The 11538-nt window shown below is 45.4% G+C and overlaps 1 protein-coding gene across 1 annotated transcript in view; it reads left to right on the forward strand.

Annotated features, from left to right (window-relative positions):
* The first annotated feature begins 361 nt into the window (after positions 1–361).
* Mettl2a (methyltransferase like 2A) overlaps positions 362–11538 on the forward strand; it is a 16660-nt gene continuing 5483 nt past the window's right edge. Inside the window, exons 1-7 of the mRNA XM_028780542.1 lie at positions 362–480; positions 649–740; positions 2600–2934; positions 4311–4360; positions 5493–5553; positions 6157–6296; positions 8495–8601. Of these exons, the coding sequence (XP_028636375.1) occupies positions 371–480; positions 649–740; positions 2600–2934; positions 4311–4360; positions 5493–5553; positions 6157–6296; positions 8495–8601 (895 nt within the window). The 5' untranslated portion in view covers positions 362–370. The remainder of the gene's footprint in view (positions 481–648; positions 741–2599; positions 2935–4310; positions 4361–5492; positions 5554–6156; positions 6297–8494; positions 8602–11538) is intronic.

Below are 11538 nucleotides of genomic sequence, written 5' to 3' on the forward strand. Positions count from 1 at the left end.
TGAAAGCTTCATGTACTCAAAATCCACGCGTTGCCTCCCGGCCGACTGTGGTCTGATATCCACGTCTCTTCACGGTCTGCTAGTCAAAGCTTTTCCTGGAGGGAGCCTGGGGAGCCTGCTGGAGTTCCAGCACCGAAGCGGACCCGGGAGATCGAAGCGGACCCGGGAGGACAGTCTCCTACATCCTCCACGGAGACGTGACTGTGGTTCAACTCGCCTCCTCACCAGCTCCCCAGTCACGTGGAACTCGCCCCGCCCCGCCCCGCCTCGCCTCCCATGTTCCGGTCCAGACGCCGCTACTTCCGAAAGGGGCGTGGCCCACAGGAAGTCCTCGCGTTATGGAAAAGGGGGCGTTCCCGTCTCCGGTGTCATGGCGGCCTCCTTCCCTGAAGGCGTGCCGGAGACTGAGGACGGGAAGAGACCGCAGTTCGGGAACCGGTTCCTGAGCGACCCGGCGCGCGTCTTCCACCACAATGCCTGGTAACTTCCCTGCGCCTCACCGGCTCCCGCCACCCCGGATCCCCTGGAGAAAAGCCCTCTCCGCCCGCTCTCCTCCCGCGGCGGTAGCTGAAGCATCCCCGGCTCCGGCACTCACCCGGCCCGCGGCTGGGACGTGTGGGCCTTAAGCTGCCCGTTTGGTTTTCACAGGGACAACGTGAAGTGGTCAGAGGAGCAGGCCGCGGCGGCGGAGAGGAAAGTGCAGGAGAACAGTTCCGAGCTGGTGTGCCCGGAGAAGCAAGGTGCGCTGCTTTGTCCACAGCCGGCAGTGCGGGACGCGCCTGCTCAAGAGGGCAAGAGAAAGCGGGCACCGGGATCTTTCTTACTGGCCTGAGGGAAAACCCCGTTATAGACCGGGATCGGGGAGAGGACGAGCTAGAAGGCAAAGGGGCTGCCTTCTAACACAATCTTGAAGGAATTTGGGTTGAATTTTTTATTCTCTAGTTCTACGAGTGTCGTGTTGATGTGGCTGGCCTGTGGCAGCCGTAAAAAGTCGTTCCATCACCTTAGGGTAGCTTCTACAGTTTAGGGTCTGCTGGGGAAGTTTCCATTAGAGCTAGATTGATGTGGTCAGATCCTAACCACTGTTGGAGGAGAGGATCTTTTCGTGAGGTGATGGATTTGGAGATTTGGGACTTATATCAAAGAATGTGTGCAGCAGAGTGGGGATGAGTCTGCTCAAAGAAAAAGAGGTCCTTCCTGAAGACCAGAATAATTTCTTTGTAAAGTACTCTAAAAACTAAAACTAGAATTGGTTGGCCCTGTTTCTGAGAGGCATTTGAAAGTAAACCTAGAACTTTAAGATAGTAGGCACTGGGGGTTGGAGAGATGGCTCATCGGTTAAGATAATAAGCACTGATAAAGTCTCTGTACAGTACTGAGTTCACAGTACTGGCCAGCCATGTACCTCCTAAGATGTAGAGGTGTAATCTCTTGGTAGGCAGAAGCAAGAGGTTGATTGGGGTCAGAATCATTCTTGCTACATAGAATTTCAGTCCAGCCTGAGCTGCATGAGACCTTGTCCCAAAAGTAAATACACATATACGTATGTACGTACGTATGTATATATGTATTCCAGCTGCAGTAGGCATCCTGCCTGCATTGTTAGATCTGACTAGAGGAAGCAACATAGAGTTGAAAGGGATTTTGGAAATCATGTAGCCCAGTATCCTCTTTTTACAGTTAAAGGACCAGTTAGCCAAGTGCAGTGGTGTATGCCTGTAGACTCAGCTACGTGGGAGGCTGAGACAGAAGGATCACTGAATTGGAGGCCATCCTGGGCAGCATAGGGTGATATAGTCTCCAAAAAAATTAAACTTGGACCACAGGGCCTTAAGTGCTTTGCCTAGAGGTAAGCAGTCAGTGGTGGATTCCCATTTCTCAGGTTTTCATTCTTTCATCAATTCTAGTCCAGGACTTTGTGTTGGCAAAAGCAGAAAAAGAGCCCCTGTCAGTCTCTTGATTAATTGAAACTCGTCTTGCTTCTGGAAGGCAGTTTTCCATTGTCTAGTTTTGTTTGTTTTCTAGTTATTTACTTTAGTATTCATTAATAATCTTGACTTTGTGCATGGCCCCATGTTCTAAAGAAGCAGGGACATGCCTGCTTCTTTAGTTTCATGGATGACAGTCACTGAATTTATACAAACATCCAAAGAACCTGAGACATTTAGCTTGTAAATAAAAAGACTTACAAGGGAAAATAATTACCACAGACACCAAAGAACCTGTGTGTCCCTGACAAATAGAACCTTGAAACTAAAAATAATTAGGTCTTTACTTGTGTACGGTGCTAGGGGTTTGCTTAGTTTCGTAATTTTCCTGTAGTCAAAGGCCATCCAAAGCTCTGTGAGGAAAATGATGGGTAGCTAACTCCCTGTCTGATGGTACTAGCGAAAGCTGGGTTCCCTGGGGATGAAAAGTGGGTGATATTAATGTGAGGTAGATAGCAAGATGATTACCCTCGAAAGTGTCCAGTTCTAAGACTATGCCTGTTCTCAAGCATACTTCTGGAATAAAATGACATTTGGTGACACAGGATAGTTGACATTAGATATAAATAAAATATTTGAGACTGACTCTTAAAATTCTTAAATGTTTACAGTTGATTATGAAGTCAATGCCCATAAATACTGGGATGACTTTTATAAAATCCATGAAAATGGGTTTTTCAAGGATAGACACTGGCTTTTTACTGAGTTCCCTGAACTGGCACCTAGCCACAATCACCTGACGGATTTACCCTTGGGAAAGCAGAAGAGTGAAGTCTGTGAGGATGGACCTGGCTGGACAACAGAACAGCACAAGTGTTCTTGTACCTGCCATGGATGTAAGACTCGGGTGCCTCCTGTGGAAGAGCCAGTGACTCAGAGGCTCAGTCACCTAGAAATTCGTGCTGATGAATTTCCTGGCTCCTCTGCCACCTACCGAATACTTGAGGTAACTTTATTTTCCTAATAATGGAGTTAGTGAAGATGTCACATTTTACATGCAGATAGACTAGAAAGGCTGACCTAGAGTGTCTTCTGTCTGATGAACTTGGCTAGATTTGGGCATCATCATATCAGCCTGGAATCATCACCATTTATTTATTTATCTATTTATGAACTGAGAAAATGCCTAGGCAGGTACCATCAGGGAAATTCAGAAATAAGGGTCTACCAGCTTCACTGGAAGTTTAATTCTAGAGCTAGTAAAACTTAGAATTAAGTCCAGTGCCATGGAGGGCAGCAGTGCTAGAAATTGAACCAAAGGCCTGAAACAGGTTAGGGGAGCTCTTTACCACTGTGCTGATCCGTTGCCTCCTGTGAGATGCTGCATAAGCTCGTGTCACTCCCAGAATGAGGGAGTACTTGTCTCACTGTAAGGAACTCTGAGGTAGTGTATGCAGAATGGCTAAGACGGATGACTACCAGGTGGCCCTCCATAGATGTTTACAGTGTTTGTTGATGCAGAGAGCACTATACTTAGCACAGTGTCACAGTGTAAATGTTTCCACTGAGCCTGTTGTAGGAGACAAGGAGGTCCTGATTCTCCCAGATAAGCAGCACTAGGGGAACCTGGGAGATTAGCACTCAGAGTTGTTCCTTCAAGGGAAGGGATGCAGGACTTGCTCAGAAGGCTGGGAGCAGAAGTAGTTTATAGCAGACCCTCATCATAAGCTGCTTTTTCTCTGTCAGTCTGTAGAACCTATCTTTATAGAAGGGGTCACATGTACTGTACAAGGAGTATTCATGTTTGATCTTTATTCAGCTTCTCTGTTCCTCAAAGAGATTTATGGATGCTTTATTGTACACATGGAATTGAATTAATCATTACCACTCAGCGTCCCAACACCGGCTGTGTAGTCATGTTGAACCTGCCTTCTTTCCTCCCTGATCATCTATGCTGGCCATAAAGATCCCAGAGACCCTGCCTGCAGCCTATCTTTCTCGTAATGGTGTAGTGAAACTCATTAGGAAAATAATGTATCTACAGGGCTTTTTGCTTGAACTCAGAAAGTAGCTTGTGCCATTTTTTTAGACTCGCTTTCTTTAGCCAGTGAAACCCGGAGTTCTTGTCTTTTACTAAGTCTCCTTAATGAGAGTCCATGAGAGATCAGGAAGTGCCATGCATCCTATTTAGTTCAGGTCATTGTACCTTTCCTAGAACAATTCTTATAAGCTGGGCATGACAGTGCCTGTAATCTCTGCACTCAGGAAGCTGAGGCTTGGAAACCATAAGTTATAGACCATTTTGGACCCTGTTAAGGAAAAGAAAGAGTGGTGAGGAAAGGGTTAGTAACCTCTGGGACTAATGGTTCCTTTCTGTTACAGGTTGGTTGTGGTGTAGGAAACACAGTCTTTCCAATTTTGCAAACTAACAAGTAAGTATGTTGTCAGGTCTACAGGACGGCAAAGGGAAAGGGGGAGGCTTTCTCCTGGAAGCATGAGTTATTCAGGATTTAGATACCCTTTTAGGAGTAGCATTAGTTTAGTTAGAAAATTAGAGTTAACACCAGCCATAGCACTAATGTGTAATGCCTTCTCTGAAGTGCCTAAGAGACCTCTGTGTTGTGTTTCTCTTGTAAGCTCTGTGAGAATATTGTTAGGTCGTTAATTCTTACACCACCACCCAATGATCAAGGTGGGACAGCTGACCTACAGGGCATTGTCTCCAGTTCTCCTGAAAACCTGCTTCAGTGAACACAGGACTGACAGCAGGACTATGAGGTTCTCCCCACTGTGACCAGGTGATCAGTACCTGAAGTCCAGGTGTCCTTCAGTTCGGTTCCAGTACTGTCTGGCTGGAGTTATCAAACCCTACAGATTAAAGTCTTAGTCTTACAAGACTTCGCCCACTTCAGATTCTAGCTGCAAACACAGGCCCCCACACTTTCAGTGTGCTGTAAGCCAGGAGAGTCTTCAATCGCCTTGTGTTTTTAGCTGGTTTTACTGTTCATTATGAGAGGAATTGTAAGGATACAGAAAGCAAACAGCCAGGTGAGGAGATATACAGGGTGTGGACTTTGTGCTCAGGTCCATCCCATGGCGGTGGGAGAGGCTCAGGAGACTCTACCATAGAAGCAGAAGGTCAAAGGTTATTGTCAGAAGACCTTTAAAGACACTGACAAGTCTTGGAGTATGTCACGTTTTCCATAAGTCACTTCAGACAAGAGTGTGTCTGAATCTCAGGAATTATGTGTGTTCTCCAGATTGTGCAGCAAGAGCCCTTAGCCACTCTGGCTGTGCCATTTAAGATTACCGGAACCCGCCTAGTGATGTACCGCTGGCTTAGAAGGGTCGGGGTTCTTACTTAATAAACTTACTGTTAGCCATATCCACTTGACCTTCAAAAGATAAAAATCACAGGATTTTAACCAGTGTTGACTATCGTGACTTAACAGGTTTGGTTTATCTGGATGAGTGGTACTCTTTGTCCTTTGACTGCTGCTCTACAAAGAGAACAGACGTAATCCAGTTTGTCTCCTAATTGTGGCTTTTTTCTGCCTGTTTCAGTAACCCAAACCTCTTTGTTTACTGCTGTGACTTTTCTGCCACAGCTATTGAGCTGCTCAAGGTAAGTACAGTGGCTGCTGTAATCTCTTCTAACTGAAGGAAAAGAAGCTCCTCTAAAACCCAGGTTCACTAACTCTGTTATTGTATGAGTGCAGCAGCCTGCAATGCAGAGCCAGATGCTGAACCTAGCACTTAGCTGGAACGCAGGCAGGGTCCTGGACCTCTTCAGACTTGTTAAAAGTGTGTGTGTGTGTCTGTGTCTATGTCTGTGTACTTGCAAGCGTCAGGGATTGGATTCTCTGGGCAGTTATGAGCTTCCTGATGTGAATGCTGGCAATCAGACTCACGTCCTGCAATAACAATATGATGTTAACATGAGCTCTTAACTGCTGAGACATCTCTGCAGCCCCATCTGCAAACATTTTTGTTGTTTGTTTTTGAGACATGGTCTTATGTACCTCATGGTGACCTTGAACTTTTGCTAGGTAACCTTCCTGATCCTCCTGTCTTTGATTTCCAAAAAGTGCTAGAATTTCACCCTTTCTCATGACTAGACGGAAATCCTTCTGGTGGGAGTAACGGTACTGGCATTTAAGACAGGATAAGCCTTTCTTTATCCTGTGTTCATGTCTTCTGACCCATTTGTCACTCATCCTCTCTGCAGACAAATTCAGAATATGATCCTTCTCGCTGTTTTGCCTTTGTTCATGACCTCTGTGATGAAGATCAGAGTTACCCAGTGCCCGAGGACAGTCTTGATGTCATCGTTCTTATATTTGTTCTTTCAGCAATTGTTCCAGACAAGTAAGTTTAAGGTCCCTTAACTAATCGCCTAAGATAAAGCTGTGATTGAAGACCTTAAATTCTGCTTATGCCCTAAATACAAAGTGTTTTATTGTGTCTAATAGACATGAGAAGCCACACGACTATTGTATTGATGTCCACCTCTGTTTTACCTTTAACCCTTGGCCTGCTGGCTGTGGACTGGTTTCTGCTTTCTTTGTTGGGGGTTAAGTCTGAAAACCGGACAGATTTCTGCTTAGTCCACTCAGCACGAGCTGCTTCAGAGTTAAGATGGCCGTCTCATTGTTGGCCCATTCAGTGCTTGAAATAAGTCAAAATTCTTTTTTTTGTTTTGTTTTGTTTTGTTTTGTTTTGTTTTTGTTTTTCGAGACAGGGTTTCTCTGTGTAGCCCTGGCTGTCCTGGAACTCACTCTGTAGACCAGGCTGTCCTGGAACTCAGAAATCCACCTGCCTCTGCCTCCCAAGCGCTGGGATGAAAGGCGTGCGCCACCACCGCCCGGCATAAGTCAAAATTCTTAACACCCCAAAATCTATACTGACCGGACTGTGTTTTCTGGTGCTTACGTTTTTAGGAAAACTGAAATAACAGCATTCCATAAGATCAGGTTGACATAAGGGAGCTCAAAGGCTGGGTGAATGTTTTGTATAGAGTCTATGCTTCGGGTGCTGTAAATTCCTAATCCTGCGCCAGACTTGTGGGGAGTGTTACATGAGCATTGGCTTACAAAGAAAAAGGGTTGTATTGGCATGTTGGGTTTTGTTTGTCCGTTTGTTTTGGTGGTGGTGGGTTTGCTTTTTTTATTTTGGTTGGTTGGTTGGTTGGTTGGTTTTAGGTTTTTGTTGGTTTTTGGTTGATTGGTTGGTTTTTTTGTTGGGTATTTTGGGTTTTTGGTTTTATTTGTGTGTTTGTTCATTTGTTTTGAGACACAGACAATTTTTAGGCCTTCGGCAAGGAGGTACGTCAGAGACAGAGCAAAACCTCTCATCCCATGGTCAGGGTAAAAAGAAGGAGAAGGGAACAGAATCTTACTGTCCCCTCCCAGGTCACCCACACATGCTTCCCAATAGCCTAAAGGTCCCACGCTTTGAGTTCTTACTACCTTCTAGTGTCATGCTTTGAACATGTGGGCCTCTGAAGTAAAGCATGGGGCAGATGAGAAGCTTCCCTGGCGGTGTTCATCTGCTTGCTGCTTACAGCACCATGTAAGCTGGGGGCTTTTATGTGTACAGTTTTTAAGATTTTGTTTTTGATTTTTAGACAGGGTCTTACTAAGTTATCTGAGCTGGCCATTGACTCATAGTCTTCCTGCCTCAGCCTCCCTGAACTGAGCTTTCCTGCCCACACATAAATTGCCCAAAACAACAACCCTAGACTTCACTGTATGAATAAATGCTGAGGCCAGCAGCTTTGGCTCTGTTCCCTGACTAACTCATATCTTAATTATCCATTTATTTTATTATGTATTCTGTTAAATGGCTGGATACTTGATCCTCAGTTTCTCATGACTGTCTTTTTCTCTGTCACAGGGCAAATCTTCCCCAAGCCTATCTCTATCCTAGAAATCCAATCTCTTTCTACTGGATGTCCCAGATTTTAATCCTTCCTCATTCTTCCTCAGCTCATTGGCCAAAGGCTTTTTTACTGACAGGTGAATCTTCCATAGATTCTACCCGCTCTTCCATTCCCTCTACCCCTTCCAAGTGCTGAGACTCCAGGCATGAACCATCCCACCGGCAGCTTGAACTTCACGGTTGATAGAGTTTGGGTGTGATAGATGTGTGGGTGCCCTGGAAGGGGACAGTGGGAGTCCATGCCCCTCCTCTTCCTCTTGTTCACCCTGACCATGGAATGAGATGCTTTTGAGAAGTTTTGCTCTGGCTATGATGTGCCCCCTTGCTAAAGCCTAAACGTCAACTTCACTCCAAAACACAGGCCAAAATACCGTGAGTCACGTGTGTGGCCATAGAAGCACTGTGTGTTCAGGGCTCCTAGAGCTACAGGAACTGTGGCAAGGGTGACGATCACAGGACCGCCAGGAAGCGAGCCTGGTTTAATACTTGGAATGTCCACCACCATGAGAGACACTGGCTGGCCTTTAGTATCAGAGTTAGGGAGTCTGTTGTCCTGGGGTTCTTGCGGTAGGAGCAGGGAACTCTATCCTAAGGAGACTTAGACTTCATTCCCTGCTGCCCTGCAGGATGCAGAAAGCTATCAGCAAGCTAAGCAGACTCCTGAAGCCTGGAGGGGTGATGCTTCTTCGAGACTATGGCCGCTATGACATGGCTCAACTTCGGTTTAAAAAAGGTATGTGAGAGTCTGGAGAGACGGGTCAGTAGTTAGGAGTACTGGCTGTGCTTGGAGAGAACCCGGAACCTGAATTCAGTTTCCAGCATCCACAGGGTGGTCTCAACTGTCTGTAACTCCAGTTCCAGGGAATCTAATGCCTTCTTCTAGCCTAAACAGTCGCTGGACATGCATGAGGTACAGATACATACATGGAAGCAAAATACAAAAAAAAAAAAAAATTAGTATCAGCACTCAGAAAGCAGAAGCTGATCACTGTGTTCAAGTCAAGCCTAGTGGTTTACATAGTAATTCCAAGTCAGCCAGGACCATACCATACCATATTGTCTACAGAACACGTGTGTGTATAGAGGTAGTGTGGGGCTCGGGTGCAGTGGCTTATTTGGTTGAGCGCTGTCTTGGTTAAGGTCACAGTTGCTGTGATAAACACCATGATCAGAACCAGCTTGGAGAGAAAAAGGCTTGCTTGGCTGACACGTCCACATCGTAGCCGGCACTGAAGGAAGTCAGGGCAGGAACTCAGGCAGGGCAGAAAGTCAGGGCAGGAACTCAGGCAGGGCAGGAAGTCAGGGCAGGAACTCAGGCAGGGCAGGAACTCAGGGCAGGAACTCAGGGCAGGAAGTCAGGGCAGGAAGTCAGGACAGGAACTCAAGCAGGGCAGGAACTCAGGGCAGGAGCTGGTGCGTAAGCCATCGAGAAGTGCTGCTTCCTGGCTTGCTCAGCCTACCTTCTTAAAGATCCTAGGACCAGCAGCCCACAGTGAGCTGCCACCCCTGCACCCCCACCTGTCATTTACTAATTAAGAAACTTTCCTAAAGGCTTGCCTAGAACCTAAACTTTTTTTAGTCTTTCAGGACAGAGTTTCTCTGTGTAGCTTTGGCTGTCCTGAAACTCACTCTGTAGACCAGGCTGGCCTGGAACTCACAGAGATCCTGCTGCCTCTGCCTCCCGAATGCTAGGATTAAAGGTGTGAACTACCTGGTCAAGCTTACCTAGACCCTGATCTTATGGAGGCATTTTCGTAATTGAGGCTTCCCTCCTCTCAAATGTCTTATAGCTTGGGTCAAACTGACATAAAGCCAGCCAGCACAAGCACCTGCTTAGATACATAAAGCCCTGGTTTTGATCCCTCAGATGACATAAAACTAGGTATGTATATACCTATGACTCAGTGCTTAGAAGGCAGAGGCAGGAGAGTCAGTTGTTTAAGGTCGTCTTCAGATACATAGCAAGCCACCAGGGGCTACGTAGGACCCTGTCTCAAATAATTTGTTTTCCAAAAGTGTATTTTGCCACTTTCATAAACAAAAACAAAAGAAAACAAAACAAAAAAAATCAGTCTGCTAACCAAACTAGACCTACATTAACACTAGCAGTAGAAAGGTTAGGAATTGTTTGTTTGTTCCTTTGTTTATTTGATATTATCTCTTAAGGAACAAAAGGGCTAGACAGATGGCTCAGCAGTTAAGGCTTCTTTCTGCAGAAGACCTGAATTTGGTCCTAGCACCCATGTGGCAGTTCTAGGGGGTCACGTGCCCTCTTCTCACACCACAAGTTCCTTCATGCATGTGGTAACCATACATAGAGTCAGGCACACACTTATGCACATAAAATGAATATTTTTTTTATAAAACATAAAAAGGGGCTGGAGAATTGGCTTAATGGTTAGAGCACTGACTGCTCTTTCAAAGGACCCAGGTTTGATTTCCAGCACCTACATGGTGGTCAGCAGCTGTCTGTAACTCTAGTTCTCAGATTTCAGAGGCAGTTCTGGCCTCCAAGGGTACTGCATGCATACTGTACAGACATGTGCAGACAAAACACCCATAGACAAAAAGTAAATGTGGGGGGGGGGGGCTGCAATCAGGATGTAAGGTGAATAAATAATTAATGGAAAATACATAATTTTAAAGGAAAAATATAAAAAGAGAAGCAATTTTTAATGAGATCTAGACCTTATCAGAAGTTTAAGGAAAGTAAAATGAAGGGGTTAAGGGCTGGGGAGATGGCTCAGTGGTTTAGAACACTGGCTGCTCACTCAGAGGTTCTGAGTTCAATTCCCAGCAACCATCCACATGGTAGCTCACAACCATCTGTAAAAGGAGTCTGATGTACTGTTCTGACATGCAAGTGTACATGCAGACAGAGCACTCGTGCATAAAGGAATAAATCTTTTTTAAAAGTTAAAAAAAGAAATTAATAAAGTGAAGAGGCTTAGCTCGTGGCGGAACCTTGCCTGACATATCGCAGCCCTGGTTGTTCTCTGGGCTGAAAGAATGTTGTAAGCGAGCCGAGGCCTGGGAGCTCACCTCAGAGTGGCACATCTCCTGGCATGCACAGTGCTCTCAGCACTAAATGTCAAGTCAGGTGCCAGGGTGAGGAAACATTTTCAGTGTTCGCCGCAGATGAAGTCTTAATATTTGTGTTGATCACAGGACTGTCAGGAGCTTGATAAGAAGATCCAGGACCCACCCAAAAAACGAACAGTTCAATTTAAATGACCAATAAACAAATGTTCAAGAAAATAAAAGTAGAAAGATAATTCTTCTCAACCCTATTGCTGCCAGTTCAAGCAAAGAGCTAGATGCCTCCATTTAAGATAAAAATACAAATTTCTGTGGCCTTTTTTAAGCACGCTAATATTTTTTTCAATTTATCAGTCTTGGAAGAAACTGCTGGCATAAAGTAGGTATGAACAAAACCTTGGAAGCTGGGGTTGCTCACTCTAAGGTGGTCCACACACTGCGTCTCTGTTCTGTATTACTGGGTGAGAAAATCCATGTGTGGATGATTGTTTTAAGCCTGATCGCTTGAATAAAAGTTCAGTGGGAGCAAATGCATGCTGTTATATGTGAACTGTTAGGAACATGTAGGGGATTACATGCTGTTATATGTGAACTGTTAGGAACGTGTAGGGGATTACATGCTGTTATATGT

The sequence above is a fragment of the Grammomys surdaster genome, unplaced genomic scaffold (assembly GCF_004785775.1).
Source record: "Grammomys surdaster isolate TR1022 unplaced genomic scaffold, NIH_TR_1.0 371, whole genome shotgun sequence".
Taxonomy (NCBI): domain Eukaryota; kingdom Metazoa; phylum Chordata; class Mammalia; order Rodentia; family Muridae; genus Grammomys; species Grammomys surdaster.